The sequence below is a fragment of the Schistocerca gregaria genome, chromosome 5 (genome assembly GCF_023897955.1).
Source record: "Schistocerca gregaria isolate iqSchGreg1 chromosome 5, iqSchGreg1.2, whole genome shotgun sequence".
Classification (NCBI taxonomy): domain Eukaryota; kingdom Metazoa; phylum Arthropoda; class Insecta; order Orthoptera; family Acrididae; genus Schistocerca; species Schistocerca gregaria.
Genome location: NC_064924.1, coordinates 642,755,121 through 642,779,368, shown reverse-complemented (window position 1 = coordinate 642,779,368; position 24,248 = coordinate 642,755,121). Strand labels below are relative to the sequence as shown.

The 24,248-nt window shown below is 38.9% G+C and overlaps 1 protein-coding gene across 4 annotated transcripts in view; it reads left to right on the top strand.

Annotated features, from left to right (window-relative positions):
- The window catches only part of LOC126272139 (voltage-dependent calcium channel subunit alpha-2/delta-3), a 686,714-nt gene that overhangs the window by 418,131 nt on the left and 244,335 nt on the right, over positions 1-24,248 (top strand). For 3 of the 4 annotated variants that reach the window (XM_049974752.1, XM_049974751.1, XM_049974750.1), the window contains 3 exons: positions 4,182-4,236; positions 4,346-4,488; positions 22,842-22,892. In XM_049974752.1, coding sequence (XP_049830709.1) covers positions 4,182-4,236; positions 4,346-4,488; positions 22,842-22,892 — 249 coding nt within the window. The remainder of the gene's footprint in view (positions 1-4,181; positions 4,237-4,345; positions 4,489-22,841; positions 22,893-24,248) is intronic. The other variant, XM_049974753.1, reaches the window with a different exon arrangement.

Here is a 24,248-nt window from a genome sequence, read left to right as displayed (position 1 = left end):
AGACCAATTTGAATGGCAAAGTCTGGGCTGTCAGTTGTCACATGATACAAAGAACTAATGCCACTACAAATCCACATAGAATATTGATTCCTTACATACGTGAGACTGTTAGTCATAAATGAGATCAGATGTCAGTAAGTACCCCAGAAATATTTAATACACACCTACAATGAAAATTCTCTTCAGAGAATTGCAAAATTACATGGAGACAAGTGAATCGACAGTACATACCTGAGGCATATAGGTACATATAAAACTAGGGAAAGACATTCCAACTTTCAGAACTGTTAGTTCCTTCCTCCGGGAGGACAGAGGTATAACTTGGGAGTATTGGAAATGAGGTGCAAGTCACTCATATCCCAGTGTTATCTTAGACACCTTCCCCGTATGCTTTATCCACTCCCCACCCACCAACATCCTCCTCCTCCTCCTCCTCCTCCTCCTCCTCAACCGACCACACATCCAGTGCCTATGTCTCCACCTGAAGTTCAAGTAACTGGGCCCTCCTTTATATAACCCCAGAGACTGAGTGAGGTGGCCCAGTGATAAGCACACTGGATTCGCATTTGGGAGGGCGATGGTTCAAATGTGCATCCAGCCATCCTGATTTAGATTTTCCACGATTTCACTAAATTGCTTCAGATAAGTACTGAGATGGTTCCTGTGAAAGGGAACAGCCAACTTCCTTCTCCATCCTTCCCTAATCTGATGGGACCAATGACCTCGCTGTTTGTTCCCCTCCCCCAAATCAGCCAACCAACCTAATAACCCCAGAGCGATCATCCCACTTACCTCCCTGATGAGGAAAGAATTAATAGTTCCAAAAGCTAGGATGGTTTTTTCAGTTCAGTGTGTCTATTGACATTACAGGAACTTTGCAACCTGAAGGTAAGTTTTGACCATCCATTCTGATTCCCTGTAATTATACCTAACAAAAATTTAGATATGGAGGAGAGGGATGGCATTCTATTTACAAAGTCATGAAAGATAAATACACACTTAGTCGATGATTTTTTTTACAAAAAAAAAAAAAAAAAAAAAAAAAAAAAAACCGCAGAGCATCCATGACTTTGTAGGTTTTTTATTAAACCAGGAAATATGGTTCTTTAAGACATTCAGTACTGCTGATTTCTGTCTATTATTTTTGTATTTGGTTTCATGTTGGCCAAGGTTCATTGCAAGTAATTTTCCAAGTTCATTTAGTTCTTGAATTTTGTTTCCATTATTAGACAGATAAGGAAGTTAAAAGAAGACTAAAACTGGGATGGAGTGCTTTTGGTAAATGGAATGTAGTTTGCAGAATTAAACACCCAGCGTGTTTGAAACTGAAAGCTTCAACTACCTGCTGCTAGTATCTGACTAATGGTGTGAAATGACAACTATTGTGTATAGAAATTCTTCCAATCCATCTGTGGCATGAATCAGCAAACCATGTTTAACAGTATTAGTTGAAAACAGTCTTGTTTGCAATTTTAGTTTCTTTATCAACTACGTGTATCACCTTATTTAGGCATCTTCAGGCTGATCTACATAGAAAACAGAGAACAAATACATCTATTTAAGGATCACGATCATGTGCAAACTTGGATAATCTAAAAGCATGTATAAACAGATCAAACACTGAAAGAGCAAATACCTTAATTTGGTATTACTTAGGATGATCCTTTAGACAGTGTAGCTGAAGGGCATCATCGAGTACATCAGGCCAGGCCAACATTGCTTTCATTAACCTCAGTAAATACTAAAAATATAAAATAGTAAAAACTGATAAGAGAATTGACAAATGATCGGACACTCAGGAATTCCATCATATTGCTGAAGCCTTATGATAAGGCCTTACCTTTCTAGATAGCCATGAGTGACTCCAAGACCTGCATAACTCAGAGGAGCAAATAATAGAATAAGATGGGGCTGAAGTAATTAGCATAATGCACCTCAGCTCTGTGTGCTAGTACTGACGCCTAATACAGAATCACCTCATTAGATGGATCTGCCACGCAGCTGCTGGTAAGAATGAGAGATTGTAAACTGTATATACATTGCTAATAAAACTTTATAAATATAATGCACATGAAACATTAATAAGATAGAATTACTAGAAGCAACACCCGTGCATTAATTTATCCAAAAAGTATTAATGGAGTAAAAATATAAAAGAAGGTGGTAAATTTAAAATATAATACCAGTGTGTATAATACAACACACAGATGTGGCACCTAAACTGGTATACATGTCATATATCACTAGAACGAGAAGCAGTAACATATCATCAATTGAGACTGAAACAACTCTCAGCTCTGTAGATGTACCAGAGAGTGGATGGCATAGTGAACACCAATCTGGAGTTCAGAGGGAACCCAGCTTAAGGCTAGAAAATGCCTCTAATCATAACTGTGCCATTGTGGTGTTGCTACAAGGGCTACTTTGCTGCAAAGGTGGAGAAATACCATCTCTGTACTTCAATAAACATTGCTAATGTAAAAGATAGTGGGTAATCATAGCTCTTCACATCCAGCACAGTATGTTTGAAATTTGTTCTACCTTCAAGTAATATAGGTACAATTACTAAAAACAGTACAATTTCATTTATTCTGCAGCTGGAAATGGTGCTGAAATGTGGGCTAGAAATTAAAGTTCAGGGGAAGAAATAAAAACTTGGAGATTTGCCAATGACATTGTAATTCTGTGAGAGACACCAGAGGACTTTGAAGAGCAGTTGAATGGAATGGACAGTGTCGTGAAAGGGGGATACAGGATGAAAATCAATAAAAGCAAAACAAGAATAATGGAATGTTGTCAAATTAAATCGGGTGATGCTGAGTAAATTAGATTAGGAAATGAGACACAGTAGTAGTTGAGTTTTGTTATTTGAGCAGAAAAATAACTGATGATGGCCAAAGTAGAGAGGATATAAAATGTATACTGACAACAGCAAGAAAACTGTTTCTGAAGAAGAGAATTTTGTTAATATCAAACATAGATTTAAGAGTTAGGGAGTCTTTTGGACACGAAGATAATAGAAGCAGTTGAAATGTAGTGCCACAGAAGAATGCTGAATATTATATGGTTTGGTCATGTTACTAATGAGGAGGAACTGAACAGAATTGGGAAGAAGAGAAATTTGTGGCACAATCTGACTAGAAGAAGAGACTGATTAACAGATAACATTCTGGGACATAAATAGATCACCAATTTAGTATGGGAGGGAAGAGTTATCGTAAAAATTGTAGAGGGAGACCAAGAGGTGAATACAGTAAACAGATTCAGAAGGATGTAAGCTGCAGTAGTTATTTGGAGATGAAGGGTTGCACAGGATAGAGTAACATGGAGAGCTGCACCAAACCAGTCTTCAGACTGAACACCGCATCTTCAAACTGAAGATCACAACAACATCATTCCCCTTCTAAAGGATAGTTAAATTGCCATGTTTTACTGTACAAAATCACATTTTTCTCAGTAACTTTCAAAATAATATGTTACACTGTTCAGTCTTTCCCAGAAAGTGATGTGTCATGCCTAGTTTGAGCTAGTGAATGCAGCTGGGTGAAGTCCCACTCAACACACCTTTGAGTGTAATTATCACCCCCCTGTAGTCCGTAAGAAACCATTTTTGCCTCCTCTCAGTTGTTTGTTCTTGTTGAATTTTGTATTAGGTTGAAGATATTTAAATATATGTGCCAGGTTTTATATTGTGTCAAGAATTACAACAGATGTTTCATTCATTTAGTTATTTAGGTAATTACTTTTGTAAATTATATACATAACTCCAGTGTACTTATTTGTTCAATACCTGCATCATACAGCAGTATTGTAGGTAAAGAGGACTAGTAAATAAATTCCAGTACGATTTATTTGTCTAGGCCTTGAGCACCTCTTCCCCTATTTGAAACATCTGCAATTAAGATATTCTCATAGAAAAGGAAACTTTCTAATGAGAGAAATTCAAACAAAGAATTATTGAAATCAAATCCCTGTTGAAAGACAGTTTGCTTGTTTGATGCTTCTTTGTACCAGTGCTATAAAGGTAATATCACTGCAAAGCTTAGACCTTCATATACAAAGACTGTGTGATGTATGTATATTTAGAACAAGAAAGTAGCATGCTTTTATTACATTGTCCATATTGGTGTTTGTCAAAAAATCATTTTTTAGCAATTTGTTCTTGTGATGTTTTGTTACAGGCGAACGTGTAAGAAAATATTTTAGTGGTAATAATTGGAAACTTCATCCGAACTGGTAAGTTTATTGATGAAAGTTCTGAAGTACCAGAAATATAGTAACTTTTCTTAAAATACAACTGCATTTAAACATTATAAAGCAATGCAATTCTCATTCTTTTTCTCAGGGCTTACTGTAGGTACCACTATGAAACAGAGCACACAATGAGTTCTCCTGAGGAGCAGTTCATGCACTTTCTCAATCGCACTCAAGGAAAATGGCAGTGGTTAGATAAACGGACCGTGACTCCGCCGGAGCATGTTGCATCACGTGAGTGGCGTTAAGCAGTTGAAGTAAAATTGCATACTGTATATGTCAGTAATTAAGAGTATTGCATTAGTATCCATTTTAATTACTTCTTGTGCTGCTGCAAGAATCGTCACATCAGAAATGAAACGTATGAAAGATGGACTTTTATATAGGGAGGTAGAGTAATTAAAATTAGTCTTAGGACTTGAATAGAATTCTGGGAATTCAATAACTCTGTCATTGTACATACTAACTGTGCAAGGTGTCAAGTCCATTAGGAGTCTAAACTTTCTACATTCCAAATATAGACATCTATTCTGATCTAACATTTCCATTGTTATTTTGTGAACTAGAGAACTACTTCCCATAAATGTTTTGCATGTATCTATAGAGGTGGAAAGCTTCTTTTTTTGTAATGATACTAGATTCTCCAAAACAAACAAGTTTTTTAGAAGATGATGACTATAGGTACTCTTTTCCAAAGAGCATAGCTTTCATTTTGTGCATATTATTTTGAATTGCTGGCAATTGCAGCCAATTGGAAACATTTTTATAAAAAGGCAAAGAGCACTGCTCTGCCTGTGGAAAGTTTTGTTCATTAAAACCAGGACGGGTTTCACACCAATTTAGGTGCATCCTGGTAACATAAATTATAAATTCTGTCTACAACATTACTTACACTGCTCTATAGTCTTCCGCCCCCCTCCCCTGCCTTTTCCTTTCGTTGATAAATTTTCCAACTTATGAAACTGATGGTTCAGTAGTATTTACACCTGTCAACACCTGCCATTTTTGGAACTGGAATAATTACATTCATCTTGAAATCTGAAGGTAAACTACTGCATATATTTCAAAGTAGATGGAGTAGTTGTACCAAGCTCAGTTCTGCCAAGGATCTCAGTAATTCTGAGGGAATGTCATGTACTCCATGTATCTAGTTTACCCTTAGCTCTTTTGTTTCTGTTTGAAATTCTTTTCTAAGTATCATATCTTCCATTTAATTTTCATCTACTTCCTCTTCCATTTCCAGAACATCATCTTCGAGTTCACTTCCTTTCAATAGCCATTCCACATATTCACTCCACCTCTCAGCCTTCCCTTTTGTGCTGTGTACTGTGTTGCTATCTGGGTTCCTTATATTAACACAGCTTGTTTTCTTTTCTCCAGAAGTTTCTTTAATTTTGCTGTAAGTGGCATCCATAGACATGAATACTTCTTCAGCTTTCTTTTTGTACTTAGATATTCCTCCTTTACTATTTTGCATATCCTGTAACTCATATTTTAGGTGTCTGTAAATGGTGAAGCTAGTCAGCTGCTCGCATGCTACTGTCATGAATATCTGTGGAAAGTGATTGAAGGGTTGTGAAATCAGGGTTAAACAACAAGGCTTTGGATCTCCACATATTATCACAAAATATGGGCACCATAGGCTTGCCTGCTATGTAAAGTAGGATAGGCAGTGATCTGTGGCAGACCTGATGACAGAATACAATGATAATGCAGGCACAATTGTTTCAGATCACACAGTTCTGTACATATTGTTGAGCAATGGTCTTCGCATCAGGCAACCCATATGTGTCCCTCAGTGGGCCAATGACATCGTCCATTACAATTGCTGTGGCCATGGTTCCATTGAGATTGGACCAATGGGTCAGTACAAGCTTGTTTCCTGGTGAGATGAACCAAATTTTTTGTTCCGCCAGGTCAGTGGTTATGTCTGGATATGCTGTTATCCATTGGAATGGCTGTTTGAAATGTGCACCACACTGTGAACAAAGTCTGATGGGGGAAGTATTATCCCATGGAGAACATTTATTTGGCTGCTATCCATAGGACCTATGGTGGGAATTGTTGGCATGATGACAGGTGTGAATTACATCAACATTATTGCAGACCATCTGCATCTTTTCATGCTTGATGCCTTCCCCAACAATGATGGCACCTTTCAACAGGATAACTGTCAATGCCACAAGGCTAGACTGTGCTACATTGGTTTGAGGGGCAATTTAGAGAACTGATGTCAATGTCTTAGCCACCAAAGTCAGCTGATCTGACCCCAATGTTTACATCGGAGATGCCATCAGGTGTCAGCTTCGCACCCACAAACTGCTGCCCATAACTTAGGGGACCTGTGTGACCTGTGCATAAATGTCAGAGGCCATGTTCCTCAATAAATGTACCAAGGATTTGTCAAATCCATGCCACACAGAATCACTGTCATATTGTGTTCTAAAAGCGGACCAACATGCTATTAAACAGGAGGTCATAACGTTTTGGCTCATCAGTGTATCTGTAATGTTATACAAGTTGAGCACTTACTGAGGCAGCTGAGGTTAGCTCACTGTGAGAGATCACCAACTGCATGACAGAGATGGTTCTTTAATACTGTAATGGAGATCCTCGTGGATGTGGAACATGTCACCTTTTTTTATTTTTTATTTTTTTTTAAGCTGAAATAACAATACTAATAGTATAAATATATACAACACATCATTTGTTTCTATTAAAAAATTCGTCAATGGAGTAGAAGGAGTTGGCCACTAGTAAGTCTTTCAGGCTCCTTTTAAACTGATCTCTATTTGTAACTAAATTTTTTATGTTTGCTGGCAAATTATTGAAGATGAGTGTTCCTGAGTAGTGGACCCCTTTTTGAACTAAAGTAAGTGCTTTTAAGTCCCTGTGCAGATCATTTTTGTTCCTGGTATTGTATGTATGAACTGAGCTGTTTGTTGGAAAAAGAGATATATTATTTAGGACAAATTTCATTAAGGAGTAAATGTACTGAGAGGCAGTAGTTAGTATACCCAGTTCTTTGAAGAGGTTTCTACAAGACGACCGTGAGTTTACTCCACAAATAATACGTATTACACGCTTTTGGACTCTGAAAACTTTTGTTTGACTTGAAGAGTTACCCCAAAATATTATACCATATGACATTATGGAATGAAAGTAGGCAAAGTATGCAAGCTTTTTCACTTTTATGTTACCTATGTCTGCTAACACTCGTATTGCAAATACAGATTTGTTAAGGTGTTTCTGCAGTTCTGTGGTGTGATCCTCCCAACTGAATTTAGAAATCAAGTTGTAATCCCAGGAATTTAAGACTGTCAACCTCTTCTATCTGCTCTTCTTCGTACCTTATGCATATGCTGGGTGGAAACCTCTTACAGGTTCTGAATTGCATATAGTGAGTCTTTTCAAAGTATAATGTCAGTGAGTTGGCTTTAAACCATTTATTAATATCCATGAAAATATCATTAGCAGATCTTTCTATAACTACACTCGACATACTATTTATTGCAATACTTGTGTCATCTGCAAACAAAACGAACTCTGCTTCTGGCAGTGTAACAGATGAGAGATCATTAATGTACACAAGAAAAACAATGGCCCTAAGATGGATCCTTGTGGGACACCACATGTAATTTCTTCCCATTCTGATGATGACTGATGACTTTAATTCACTAGTCCCTTGTGCTGACACCCTTTGTTTCCTGTTAGTGAGGTATGACTTGAACCATTTTGCGGCACTGCCCGTGACACCATAGAATTCTAATTTATTTAAAAGGATGTAGTGGTTTACACAATCGAATGCCTTTGACAAATCACAGAAAATACCTGCTGCTTGTAACTTGTTATTTAATGAATTAAGTACATTTTCACTGTAGGTGTAAATAGCCTTATCAATATCAGAACCCTTCAGAAATCCGAACTGTGTTCTTGATAATATGTTATTTGTGGTCAGATGGTTGAGAAGCTGCCTGTAGATTACTTTTTCTAAAATTTTTGAGAATGCTGGCAAAAGTGAAATCGGTCTGTAGTTTGATGGCATCTCTTTATCCCCTTTCTTAAATATAGGCTAACATCTGCATATTTCAGCCAGTAAGGTAATGTCCCAGTTATAATTGACTGGTTAGACAAGTAACTTAGAATTGTACTAAACTCACAAGAACATGCCTTAATTAACTTTGTTGATATTTCATCGTAACCACTAGAATGCTTTGTTTTTAAAGATTTTATTATGGAAGTTATTTCTTTTGGTGATGTGAGTGACATATTCATGTTCCTAAAGCTATTTGTAAAGGCTAGTTTCAGATATTCAAGGGCATTATTTACTGATCCTGTCAATCCCATTCTATCAGTAATGGATATAAAGTACTTGTTAAATAGATTTGCCACACTATGCCCATCGGTTGCTAATGTGTCATCTACCCTTAGTGCTATTTGCTCCAGTTCCTTTCTGGTTCTACCAGTATCCTCTTTCACTATGTCCCATATTGTTTTTATTTTGTTCCCTGACATTGCTATCTTCTTCTCGTAGTGTATTTGTTTAGATGCCTGAATTACTTTTTTTAATATATAATAAATTCAAGTAAGAGACTCTGTGCATAAGCCCACACACACACACACACACACACACACACACACACACACACACTCACACACACACACAAACTGGACACTTTCATTTGATTTATTTATTCATTCATAAACAATTAAAATGTTCAGTACATATAAGTTACAATTTCTATAAAATATGAAAGCAGAAATAATATAAATTGGGGATGGATTCCACTGGGAACAATGTGCTCAACAGCTACAATATTAATAGTGTAAACAGAAAAATGGCAGCCTGGGTCATAAGGGCTGATGAAGAAATAAAATGATTTCAAACCTTTTATGACTGAGGCTATCATTCTTCTTATTTACAATAATAATAATAATAATAATAATAATAATAATAATAATATATCTTTACAAGAGGATAATCTATACATGTTTTTTGTGCAGTTTGTATTATGTAAAGAACTGTGGCCTCCCAGTTTATCCAAAATAAATAATGGCATGCAGCCTTAGAACACACGACATTAACCTTTTCTTCTTCATGGATGCATACAAGAATGTTTAGTAAAAGGAACCACACAAAATTTAAATTACTATGGCAAAGATAATAAAACTAAGCAAGTCAGACAGTTTACATGTATGTCTTAGCAGCAGCCTAGTTGTGTCCACAGGTTGTGAGGCAGGTTTGGTTGGCATCTGGGTAGTATCAACTGGTGGCTCTGGACTGGTTGTAGCAGTACCTGTTGGTGAAGTAGCCAGATTCCAGTTTGATACATTTGATGGATACTTTTTAGGGTATGCTGTTGCATAGGATTTCAATGATGTGATCACCTCTGCTCAGCACTGGAGAAAGGCTAGTGTATGGCAAATGTAGGGGCAATCTGACTGAGTCTGTTTATTGCATCATGTATGAGCAGCTGTGCAAATCTTTCTGCACAAACAGCTTGTGGTTGCCATAGTGAGAGTTGGACAGACAGTGGCTACTGGTGCAATGGAAATTCTGCCTTGTCAAGTAGTGGTACTGTCACTTAGCAGACCACTGGAATGTGTAGAAGCTCACAATTTCTGTTAAGGATGCACAGGCCTCAAACTTGTACTCCATCCAGAGGCCTAAGAGCACTAAGGGAAGTGCCTCTGTCAACTTTTCTTGTTAGCACATTACTATCGCCTCTACCATACCAGTTGTAGCAGGATTGTAGCTGGTGTTGTTGGAAGTCGTAGAGTTGGGCCAGTTCTTGGAACAGAGTGAATTCAAACTGACAACCTTGATCATTTTTAACATGGAGAGGATAGTAGTAACACACAATCCATGTACACATAAGCATTGTTGCTGTAGTTTGTACTGAGGTGTCAGTATTCGTGATTGCCTCAGCCCTTTATGCATATCTGTCTATGGCAATATACAAGTGTCTGTATCCATTCGACGCTGGAAGATGGTCAACCATGTCAGTGCAAATGTGGACAAAGCTAGCTAGCGCACCTTTGAAGTCATCATTGTCAGCATGTACATGTCGATACTCTTTATTCTGTTGGCACGAGATGCAGGAACTTGCCCACACGTCTGCCTCTCTTCATGGAAGGCTACACAAATTGGTCTGTAAGCAATTTGACCATAATGTAGGCTCTTGAATGAGGTAAGCTGTGGACACTATCAAAGGCTGTCTTTGTGCAACTTCTGTGAAATGTGTGGGAGTGGTTTATTTCGAGGGACATCACACTACAGCTTCAGCTTAAGAGTTTGGCACATGAAGCTACGTACATGAGTCACCCAGTAACTGTTATAACTGTGGATCTGTTTCCTTCTATACACAAAGTCCTCTATAGTCCAAAATCTCTGCCACACCACAAATACAAGAAAAGTAGTTAGGCATCAAATTTTCAGCATTTGCATATACACGATTAATCTGCGATTCACACTTAAGTGCCTGGCAGAGTGTTCATTGAACCACCTTTTAACAATTTATCTACTGTTGCACTCTAGGACAGTCATGGGAAAAATGAAGGGTTAAATCTTTCTTGTGAGCTATGGATTCTTTTACTTTATTATGATGATCATTTCTCTCTATGTAGGTGTGTACCAACAAAATATTTTCACATTCAGAGGTGAAATCTTGTGCCTGAAATTTGGAGAAAAGGTCTTGCTGGAATGTAAAATGACTTTCTACATCTACATCTACATCCATACTCCGCAAGCCACCTGACGGTGTGTGGCGGAGGGGTGTTTATTTGTTCATCTGGTATCTCAAGCACATATGGCTACAGTTGATGCAGGTCAGATGGCAATCAGAACAGCATTCTGCCAACAAGAAGACCAGCACCAGCAGCCACTTCTAAACAAATTATCTATGGACTATCCTGTGATTGGATTCATGATTTCCTCTCAGGAAGGTCACAGTTTCTAGTAACTTTGTTTTAATGATTTCCTCTCCAACTCATGTATCATATCCGTGATGGTCTCTCCCTTATTTCACAATAATACAACATGCGCTGCTCATCTTTGAACTTTTTCGATGTCCTCCATCAATCCAATCTGATATGAATCCCATACAGTGCAGCAGTATTCTAGAAGAGAATGGGCAAGCATTGTGTAGGCAGTCTCTTTAGTAGCATCTAAGTGTTCTCCAACAAAAAGCAGTCTTCGGTTCACCTTACCCACAACATTATCTATGTGATAGATAGAGTTTTACTTATTTGTAATTGTAATTCCAAGGTATTTAGTTGAATTGACAGCCTTATGATTTATATTTTTTATTGTGTAACTGAAATTTAATACTCCTTTTACTACTCATGTTGATGACCTCACACATATTATTTGGATTCAATTGCCACATTTTGCACCATACAGTTATCTTGTCAAAATCATTTTGCAGTTGGTTTTACTCTTCTGGTGGCTTTACTAAAATGTAAATGAAAGCATCATCTGCAAACAGTGTAAGAGGACAGGTCAGATTGTCTCTTAAATCATTTATGTAGATTAAGAGCAACAGAGGCACAATAATGCTTCCTTACAGGATGCTAGACATCACTTATGTTTTACTCAATGAGTTTCCATCAGTTACTAGAATATGTGACCTTCCTGAGAGGAAATCATGAATCCAATCACAGGATAGTCCATAGATAATTTGTTTAGAAGTGGACGCCAGTGCTGGTCTTCTTGTTGGCAGAGTGCTGTTTTGATTGCCATCTGACCTGCATCAACAACTGTAGCCAGATGTGCTTGAGATACCAGATGAACGAATAAACACTGCCTGAATTAAGCTCACCTGGAGAACGTGAAGCACCTTGACCATTTTATGTGTCCGTGTGACAGGTCTGCATTCAGCAATATTCCAGTCCAGTAGTGCATCTGTGAGCAGTGTGGATGCTGCTGTTGCTGTTGAAAGGTGACGACAGTAAAAATTTGCCATGCTCAGAAAGCATCTTAGTTGCTGGTAATTTGCTGGCTTCAGCAGAGATTATAGCATTGTAATCCTCTCTGCCCATGGGCGAATGTCATTGGCTGAAACAGTATGGCCCAAAAAGGTGGCTTGAGTCTTCACAGTGACGCGTATGTTATTGTTTAATACTATTCCATGGATAAACAGCTGATGGCATACTTCACATAGCTGTTGTTCATTTGTTTGAACACCAGGATGTAATTGAAACAAAATGAGAATCATTTGATCACCTCATCCACGAAACATTGCCACTTCTGAGCAGCATTTTTGTGGCCAAAAGACATGAAGAAAAATTCAGATAAACTGAACGGCATGATTGCTGCAATTTTCAGAATGTTACTGCTACTGGTATCTGGTTATAGGCTTTTTTACAGTTTGGGCACCAGATACCTGTCTGGAATTATTCTTGCATTTAAGGCTTAGTATTGGCCACATGGTCTCCCTGAGCAATCTTTCTTGTGGACAAGGTGAAGATCATATGTTGTCAGACGAGACAATGATTCTAATCATCAACATTTCCTCAAAAATTACCTTTTTCTCTGTTAAGCTCTCAGGTGCAACTCTGCATGCGCGTAGTATGATTGGTTGTCCAAGTGCAGTGCGTTGTGCTTGCTGCTGTTGTGGTAAACTCATACCTGCAACTCGCTTGAGGATGAAATTGTAATGCACTGTAAGCAGGATGGCCCCTGATACTGCAGTGTTCTCAACTGAGCTCCGTAATTATGTTTCCTGTAGGTTAACTGTTAGTGCAAAATGTGTGAGGAAGTCGGCATCTAAAATAGGTTCAGAGTCCTCAGTGACTACAAATGATCATATGAGAGGTGTGGAAAACTGATGTCAAAGGTGAATATTTTGTGTCCATAAGTGTTGATCTCATAGTTACTGAGTGACTTCAACCATGCTTGAACATCCCATTTGTTGTCTCGTGCGTGGCTGACAGGCAGCGTGCTGATGTCAGGGTCAGTCTCAATGAGGAACATTTTGCTTATGTGCTTGTCTGACACATACAGCCGTTTTGATATGATTGAATATGTATGTTGAAGTGGCTGCTGATAACTGTGTGTAGACACAGCACTGCAACTGTCAGTGCATTGGCTGTTTGCAAAACTGTGGGGTGAGACACTTTTTGCAATGTATTGATCAAAACATTTGTGTTACCACTATACTCTACAGAAGCTCTTCTGTTAGTTCTGAGTTCAACTTTTAGCACCTTCCACTGTGGTTTTTAAGCTTCAGATTTCATTAGAAACGCTCTATGCATGTCATGATGTGATTGCCGTGCAATTTGGAGTCACCATCTCTGGTGAACTCGACCGGCAGTGGCCCACCAGTGTCGTGGCAATTGGTTTGGGATACTCAAGCATTTCATAGACCCTATCAATGATCTGCAGTAATTTGTTGGTTGACTTATTGTCATGTACTGCCAATGGTGTTTGTACTAGTGCCTGAGGTTGTTGCTGTCAAAAGTATAATCACACATCATCAGACACTGTGGCACTATTCACTAAATTACGTAGATGCCACAGAAACTCTGATGGAGGTCTCATCATATGTTTCTGGTGATATAGTACTTGCCTGACTATGGTATTGGTGGACTCTGTGCAGGAGTGCATCAATTCATCTTTCAGTTTGTTGTAAGCTATGTCTGGCAGTGGGTGCACTGTAATTTTCATCACCAGTGTTGTAGTTTGTTGATCCAAATATAAGGGGCGTTCAAAAAGAAACAAGCCAGAGCCATAATTACAGAAATCAGTATCTGTATGTTAGAAGTATTGACCCTGGCTGTTGAGACACTTGTCTCACTGTGACACAAGGCAGTGAATGGCTGTCTCATAAAATTCCCAGTGCTATGATGTTAACCAATTATGCACATACAGTTGGATGTCGTCATCCGAGGTGAATCGTTTGCCCCTTAGAGCCTATGAGCCTATGAGTGAGATTGCCTGGTTGTTTTGATTTGATTTCTTGGCAAAGAGTGGTCAAGGTTTGTGAGTAACACTGGGCATTCACTGTTGTCCCATGCGGCACGAAGTGAATCAGAAGGGGGCCATCTTGGTCAAAGAAGAACGTCAGCATAACCTTTCTTGCATTCGTGTGGACGACGACGTCCAGCTGTATGAGCAGAACTGGTTAACATTGGAGCCCTGGGAATTTTATGAGACAGCCATTTACTGCCTTGTGTCACAATGGGACAAGTGTCTCAACAGCCAGGTTCAATACTTATAACATACAGGTACTGGTTTCTGTAATTATGCCTCCTGCACGTTTCTTTTTGAACACCTCTTATACTATCACCTAGGTGAATTGTTTTGGTCATTGATCACTTGTTGGTACCGGAATATGTTCTCCATTACTGCAAACCATATTTTCAGTTGGCTGGGCATAAATTGCAGTGTCCGAAATTGCAGGCGGGACAAGCTGCTGAAACTAATGGACGGATATCTTGTTGTTTCAAACTGTGGTTGTGGCTCTGTTATAGAGCTCGTTGTTACACACAGTTGTGACCCAGAGTACTTACCTGAGCTAATAGACTTGAAGTCTGGCATAACACCTTCTGTATCACCAAAAGCATTTACTGTCCTGTGATATGTAGTCATTGCAGAATTAACGCGTTGTTGTTGTTGTTGATGATGATGGTGATGATGATGATGATGATGATGATGATGATGTTTTGCATGGGCTTCATGTTCATATTCCACAGGACAGAAAGCTCCAAAACCTTTATGTTATTTGGAGTTTGCTGATGTTGCCAGTGATGGTGTGGTGGAATAGCCTGTCTTCATTGCTTATTATCTTCATGCATATTTCCACTGTTTGTTGAAATCGCCACTCATGGGAAGGCACAAAAGTTCATAGACAGGACCACCAATTATGTGGCCCCTTAGTTGACCCACACACATAATTGCATGTAGCTTTGAAGTGCACAGAATTAACGTTTTATTCTTCAAAAGAGCACAAAAGAACATTTGATAAAAGAAACTAAAAGGAAACACACTGAACTTAAATTTTTACAACAAAGGTAACAGAACTATGCATGTATGAGTTCACATGTATGTCTTGATATTCCCTTGTGTGGCAGTTCTGAAGGCTTACATATTGACCAATTTTTTGTTCTAAGCAGGTACTGTGGCCAGTGCCATTACAGCAGGATCCCATATTTGTTTTTTTGATTACCTTGGCATATTTTCTAGGAATGTTCATGCCATAGTAAATGAACAAGTGCCAATCAACTGCAGCAGACTATTTTCAATCAGTCTTTTGTGTTAGGCCAAAATAACTTAATTAATTCAAAATTATCATGAGGGGTTAGCATGGCAGATGGTAGCTTTCTGTATAAAAGAGTTTAGAAATCCATTTTCTCTGTTTTATTATCTGTGAGTTTGGAAGTAAATAACTCTTATTTTCCTGATGAGTAGTGCGGCAACTTTTCCCAGTTGGACATCATGTAGGTATAGTGATCAACAGCAGAAACCATTCGAGTGAAATAAATAACAAGAAACTATATTTGTAGGCCAAAAGGCATTGTTTAAACATTGATATTGCAACAAAACTATTATTCTCCCTTGAAGTGAGGTAAGAAGTGTAGTACAAATGAATTATCTTACATCAGATGGCTCAAAAAATGGGAATTACTAAAAAATAACAAATGAGCTTCCTCTTTTAATCTCATTGACAATAGTGGCATTGTATATTGGATCTTGCCTTACCACTATTCGGCAGTTAGCAGTGCTGGTCAGGATAAAATTATGCAGTACACTCTTTTTCCATCCTGGCCACTTTGCCACAACTTCCCCTACTGATCTTTTTATTAATTGGTAACATACCTCAATTAGAATCTTATATTAAATAATTACAGTAATTGTAATACGAGTTACAATCACAAATGTTTACAAAATATTTTGAATGTCATTTTCTTTTACTTATTCCACTTCAAAACAACACACTCAATTTGATATCACATTACTTGTTACAAACATATACCACAATTGAAGATGCTCATCTCTATAATGTCACCTCCATTTCACATATATGCCATAGATGCTGATTGCCACTAGTTGTGCACTCTTGTAAGTTGTCAGTACTGGAAGGCAAACAGTAAAATATTCCCCTTTACTTCTACACTCCTGGAAATGGAAAAAAGAACACATTGACACCGGTGTGTCAGACCCACCATACTTGCTCCGGACACTGCGAGAGGGCTGTACAAGCAATGATCACACGCACGGCACAGCGGACACACCAGGAAGCGCGGTGTTGGCCGTCGAATGGCGCTAGCTGCACAGCATTTGTGCACCGCCACCGTCAGTGTCAGCCAGTTTGCCGTGGCATACGGAGCTCCATCGCAGTCTTTAACACTGGTAGTATGCTGCGACAGCGTGGACGTGAACCGTATGTTCAGTTGACGGACTTTGAGCGAGGGCGTATAGTGGGCATGCGGGAGGCCGGGTGGACGTACCGCCGAATTGCTCAACACGTGGGGCGTGAGGTCTCCACAGTACATCGATGTTGTCGCCAGTGGTCGGCGGAAGGTGCACGTGCCCGTCGACCTGGGACTGGACCGCAGCGACGCACGGATGCACGCCAAGACCGTAGGATCCTACACAGTGCCGTAGGGGACCGCACCGCCACTTCCCAGCAAATTAGGGACACTGTTGCTCCTGGGGTATCGGTGAGAACCATTCGCAACCGTCTCCATGAAGCTGGGCTACGGTCCCGCACACCGTTAGGCCGTCTTCCGCTCACGCCCCAACATCGTGCAGCCCGCCTCCAGTGGTGTCGCTACAGGCGTGAATGGAGGGACGAATGGAGACGTGTCGTCTTCAGCGATGAGAGTCGCTTCTGCCTTGGTGCCAATGATGGTCATATGCGTGTTTGGCGCCGTGCAGGTGAGCGCCACAATCAGGATTGCATACGACCGAGGCACACAGGGCCAACACCCGGCATCATGGTGTGGGGAGCAATCTCCTACACTGGCCGTACACCTCTGGTGATTGTCGAGGGGACACTGAATAGTGCACGGTACATCCAAACCGTCATCGAACCCATCGTTCTACCATTCCTAGACCAGCAAGGGAACTTGCTGTTCCAACAGGACAATGCACGTCCGCATGTATCCCGTGCCACCCAACGTGCTCTAGAAGGTGTATGTCAGCTACCCTGGCCAGCAAGATCTCCAGATCTGTCCCCCATTGAGCATGTTTGGGACTGGATGAAGCGTCGTCTCACGCGATCTGCACGTCCAGCACGAATGCTGGTCCAACTGAGGCGCCAGGTGGAAATGGCATGGCAAGCCGTTCCACAGGACTACATCCAGCATCTCTACGATCGTCTCCATGGGAGAATAGCAGCCTGCATTGCTGTGAAAGGTGGATATACACTGTACTAGTGCCGACATTGTGCATGCTCTGTTGCCTTTGTCTATGTGCCTGTGGTTCTGTCAGTGTGATCATGTGATGTATCTGACCCCAGGAATGTGTCAATAAAGTTTCCCCTTCCTGGGACAATGAATTCACGGTGTTCTTATTTCAATTTCCAGGAGTGTATAAAGCCTGCAGTTGTCAGGTTACATGCCACTCTGTCCCTGACATAAGTATCCAGATTTATGTAGCTCGTGGCCGAATTCACCAACATCAATTAAAATGAAGCACATTTCAAAATATTACTGTTTCTGCAAGTAGTTTTGTTTGTTACTGAGCAAGAAAAATATACTCTTGGGCAGCTCTTAACATTAGTTGCCACTTTTGGACTTTGCTGTTAGTTGTTAGTAGCATACTCGCAATGTTATAAAATTCGGCTGAGAACTGCAGGCCACACAAGAACAAGATCCAGGCCACATGTAGATGGCAGGCCACAGTTTGACGACCATTGGTTTAGAGTAATGGACTAAGGGAAAGTTATTTCATTGGCTGTCACAGAAGAAATATGTGCAAGGTCTGGAAATCTGACTTTAACCTCCCAGTGGTCGTTGTCGCAGGAGAAAAGAAACTTTTCCATTTTATGTTGGCTCAGAGTGAAGTGCGAAGACAATAATCATGTCCCTGCTTGCTGGAGTACTGAGACAACTAATTGTAGAGACTGAATATGCGTGACTATGCCCCTGTTGATCCCTTTTCACCCCCACACCTCTACTGCGGCAAAGAATATAATTATATCTCTGCCCGCAGAGCACCGCGACCTCTTTTCACATTTCACTTGATTTCTCGATCAGTATAGTATCAATAGAAAGAAAATTAAATCCATTGCCTTTGAAATCGCTGACATACTTTTATTTTCGTTCTGGGGGTTGCCAGAATATTTTTACTTGGAAAGGGGCCATGTCTTCAAAAAGGGCGAAAAACACTGTATTACAGGATGATTAAGGGCTGATAAGTCAGCTGCTCATGGTCTTGTGGTTAGAGGTGCTGACTCTCAATCAAGGGGCCCTGGGTTAGATTCCCGGATGGGGCAGGGACTTTTTCCACTTATGACTGGATGTACTTGCTGTTCTCATCATTTCAACATCAGAAATGTGCAAGTCATCAAAGTGGCATCAAATAAAAAGACTTGCATCAGGTTGCCAAACACCCCAAAAACGGTCTCATGGCCAAAAGTGCCATTAGCACATTTCATCTTTCAAGGACTAATTGGGTTTGACAGAATAAAGAATTCTATAATTATTCAGTGTTTTAGTTTGGACCATATTGGAGGTAGGTGAGGAAAGCTGGTGATGCTACATTCATTGTAATCTTATGGCAGTGAACACTGAGGATTGAAAAACACAGAGCATCTATACCTCTATGTGTGTGTGTGTGTGTGTTACAAACACTATTAACTATCAACTCATCCTCTGTTTGAGAGTAGCATTCATAGTGGGGCGGCATTGTGGCTGGTGCAATGTTTTGCAGAAAAGTTAAAAAATAGCTGTGGGAGTCTTTTTTAATTTATTGACCTGTAGAGCTAAAATATTAGTAGTTCCCATTAAGAACTAAAGTATTTAATACAGAAAATGGGATACGTATTAAGACAATAGAAAAACCTAGGACAATACTTACTTCCTGAAACTTTTTTGATTTTATAGTCATTAACAAATTCAGAAATAGCATTCATTTGTGATAAATGCAGACAACATACACCCCTGTTGAAAGGGAAACTAAATGTAATGTGATATGTCAGCTGTAATATGTGCTACAGTAACTGTAAATTACAAATGCCAGTAATTTACTACAAAATGTGTTGTGCCAGCACTCTTAACTTCCAAACATTCACCAAAAATTATGTTTATTAATGTGTATTTACACTGAAAATTTATGTTTTATGTGAAGTTTTTGGAACAAGGTTTTCAAAGTGGATTTATCTGACACTTGTGATTTTACTCAAACACAACGGAAATATTGGAAGTCAGGTTACATAAGCAAGTAAATATTTTTTTTTTTCTTTCATATTCTGAGTTTCAGTCTCTGTCTCGTTACTGAGCAGATGGACGCTAACTTTGGTATTTCTGTCAGTCTTTACATACATACATAATTTCTTTGTGTTTTGTGAGAGATCTTTTGTAAACATTCTGCCACAGTAAACACTGAAGTTCTTGATTTAAGCTGTTTAATGACACCTTCTACACTAGTGTGTCAAAGGTGAACACTGTAGTGTCAGTACGTGCCACAGAAAAAACATAAAATTTAGGGCACAACAGAGCAGATAATAGTTTGTTTCTGCAACCTCAAATTAGCTTTGTGGATAAGCAGAACATGAGAGGCAATAACAGAATTGTACACAGGAACAGAAGTTTCTCTCCTTAGAAAACAGCAGCTGTAAATATGGAAGATGAGGACTAATTGATTGAGAATAAGAAATTTGTTTTACTAAAGACTGTTGTGCGAAGAAAAGGAGATGCTGATGGATAGACTGTTTCATATTGCATTTGTGCAAACCACAGTACAGCTTAAACTGATTTTTGTTATTGGCAACAGAACCATTAGGGAGTAAATATTCTGGGAATGGCTTATAAGATTTCAAAGACATCAGAGGAGGTAGTTGTAAGATGTGCAGTTATCTAGTTTACAGAATATTCTTACCCCCCACTGTTATTCAATAAATGCGTCAAGTACACTAGCCCAGAAGACAGTTCCATATGATCAAAAATATTGAGACACTTATTAGTAGACATTAATATTGAATGCGTGCACTGTTCAGCTTTATGATGTCTTGGAATTTGCTGGGGACACTTTCAGTGAGGTGTCTGCATGTCTGTGAAGAAATGGTAGCCCATTCTTCCACAAGAAATGAAACCAGAGAAGGTAGTATGTTGGATGCTGCATTCCAGAACAAAGCTGAATTCTACCTCATCACAAAGGGTTCATCTCAAGACGTTGGTTCAATACAGAACTTTGGGCAGGCCATTCCAGTTCAGGAATCTTACTGTCCACAAACCATTGCCTCAAAGATGCTGCTTTGTGACAGGATGCACTGTCATGCTGATACAATCATCTCTAAACTGCTCTTCTACTGTAAACAGTAAATATTACTGTCAGATGTGTTCACTTCTGTCCACATTTATTGTTTTGTTAAGTGCAGTAGGGGGACCACACTCTAACCATGAAAAACACTCCCACACACCTTCTCTGTACTTCATTGTTGACATTACATGTGATGGCAGATAACATTCTCCAGGCATTTGCTGAACCCAGACCTCCACACCTTCCCATTAGGTGGATGGACTGCTCATAGCACTTTTGAACTCTAGTGTGATTTTTCTCTCTCTGTTTATTTCATGTAATTTTTAACAACCACACTCCACAATGCTTGACAGTCCCTGTACATGAGTACATGAGGTCTGCCTTTATTGGTTTAGCCATGGTTTTTCCTTTGTAGTTTCACTTCACAATCACACCACCAACAGTCATCTTGGAAGCATGAGAAGAGTTGAAATGTCTCTGATGGATTTGTTACTCAGATGACACCCACTGGGTAGCCTACATTCAAAGTCACTGAGCTCATCCAGCTGACCCATTCTGCTGGCATTGCCCCTATGCTGAGCAACACAATACCCCTTGCCTCCTTTTACACTGGCAGATCCACTTCTTCTGACATCTAGTGCTCAATTCTGCTTTACATAGGAGTGTCTTGATACTTTTGAATAAATATTATACTTGTAAACAAAATAAATGTTGTACTGGAGCTTATTGATTAATTTATCTATGTATTAACTCAATTTTTAATTGTTATCCAGTTTGACACAAAAGTGTTTCAATCTTGTCAGTGTTATATTTATTGTACAATCATTATTTGTTGTCCTCCTATATTCATTAAATTATTGCTGAGCACTGTGCTGTTCTATTACAGAGAAAGCAGAAAATGGTTCTTACCAAGAAGATTTCACTGTCTATTGTCAGTTGAGGTGTAATTCCATAATTTTAACAATGCTTTGAAAATCAGTCATATGCCCATTGTATTTTAGCTACACTAAGTACAACTGTAATGTTAGACACAATTCAGTATCCATGTTTCATTTTTACAGCCAGTTGTTCCCCTGTTGCCCATTATTTGGTAATTGTGTCATCAAAAGCTCATCTTATCTTCATGTCTTACATCATGTTGCCCAACATTCTGAAATTTCCAAGTCAGCTATCCTCAGAGCAGCACTTGTCCATGAATGACGTTTTCATCCTGAGAAGATTGTGCTGGAATAATACATTCACTAAGAAATTGTAATCTCAAATACTGGCAGTTGTATTCAGAAATATAAGTCCTGATGAGTCAGTGTTATCCAGCTGCAACCCGAAAACTTCATTGAATAGTCATAATTATCATTTTGAGAACTGAATAAATTGTCTTGCATGGGTGAAAGCAATTGTATCTCTGGATGTACATGTTCTTGTATGGATGTAAATTGTCTGTTGTACATTTTATATGTCGCCACAAATGTGTAGGAACAAACAAACAGCATCACTGGGCACTCAAAAACCTTTCATATGTGTGTGTGTGTGTGTGTGTGTGTGTGTGTGTGTGTGAGAGAGAGAGAGAGAGAGAGAGAGAGAGAGAGAGAGAGAGAGAGAGAGAGAGAGAGAGAGAGAAGTGGATCTAAGAGAGTTCAGCCATGCAGTTGGTGTCATATACTGCTTGGTATAAATAAATTATGATTTTAAAGAAAGAGCTTGCATGGAATGGAAGATAATCATCATTACAGTGTCTTTTTTCCCCATGTAATCATTATTGCTCCATATCAGTTAATGAACTGTCATTATCTTATTTGCTTTGATTGAAGTAGGTTACTACCTAATATGGCATTGTTTCACAGTGGGAACTGAGCTGAAGTATGAAACAGGAAATTGGCAAAAATTAATGTAATTGAAAGATGGGCTTTTTTCCTTGTTCACTGAAAATAGTGGTAATATCCCTATGGGATGAAAGATATAATCAGTTGACTTGGTTTCAAACACACACTACTATACTTTTCTTTCTTTAAATTCATTAACAGTATAGGTAATCCAATTTGAATCCTTCATTTCAATAAATTTGCTGATCATTATATCACTAATTAAAAAAATACTTATTTTAATAATGCTAACAGCCATCAAACATGCAGCTTGCTTATACAAAGCTTTTTTTTTTCTACAGCTAACACACCAGCAGGGAAAACAGACAAACTCGCCAAGGATTCATATTACTGTGAGTACACATAATCAGTAACACAACTTTTTCATTTTGTGTGTGTGTGTGTGTGTGTGTGTGTGTGTGTGTGTGTGTGTGTGTGTGTGTGTGTGTTTGTTTGTCAGAAGTAACTTGATTGAGAGGCAAGGAGAAAATGTTTGCTCATGTCTAAGAGGAAAGGATTTGTAAATGTGCATTGGATAATCGACAAACATTAAGATTACATCAAAATATCATTGTAAGGAAAACTATAGCACAAATAACACCTTTTAGATACTAATGCTGTGGAAGCTTGGTGACAGAAAATGGAGATTTTGTAGAGGAAATAAGAAGTAGAGTATTAATGGGTAAAAGAGATTTTGAAAAATGGAAAGGCTTGTTGACAGCAAAAAGAACTTGTAATAGAACTAAGAAAGACATTCACCAAATATTTTGCTGGACAGAAATATTATACAGCAGGGAGTCACTGACAATCAAAAATAAAGATTACAAATACTTGATTAGGTGTGAAATATGGATGTGGAGAAGAATTCTTTTAGCAAAAAAGACTTTCAGAATGAAAAATGAACAAGTACTTCTAACAAGCAGAGAGGAATGTAAACTAGTGGAAGTCATAATTAGGAAAATATCTTGGCTAGAATATATATTGCCAAAAAATGGCCTGCAACAAGGAATTATCAAAAGAAAAATTGCAGGAAAGAGAGGGAGAGGAAGAAAGAGGCTTGGATTGCTGGATAGCATTACAAATGGACTAAATTAGCTGCAGATTAAGGAAGAGGCACAGAACAGAAGAAAGTGGAAAGCATCCAGTCAAAACCTGCTGTAAGACAGATATACCAAAGAAGAAAGGAGAAAATAGTCACATAAAACACTATGGAAGAGGATTGAGAAAAATTAGGACCAGATGCTAACAAAGAATAAGAGCCATTGGACACTGAGAGCTGAGTATGTATTGAACTTCATTACCCATCTCCAGAGTTCAAAACAAATGGTGAGAGGGAATATCAACTAGTGGAAAATGTGTCCAGATCCTTGTTGCTGTATTACATAACATTTTCTGTTTACTACCATTTGAAAAACATAGCCTTAGAAAACTTCACTGGAAATCTCGGTACTATCATCAGCAGGAGAACATTTATTATCTATTGTTACTTTTTTGTGACATAATATTTGCTGCAATTTGAGGAATCCCATTGTGGCTTTTTCTGTATTGGTTTCTTGTTGCATGCTTATCAGACACGGAGGCTGACTGTACACAGAGAACCTTGCCTTTCGTGGGCTGTGCTCTTACTATCTAAATTGTTCAGGCATGACTTACAACATACCTTCACAGCTTCAGTTCTGCCATTACTTGCCTCCTCATTAAAGGCTATG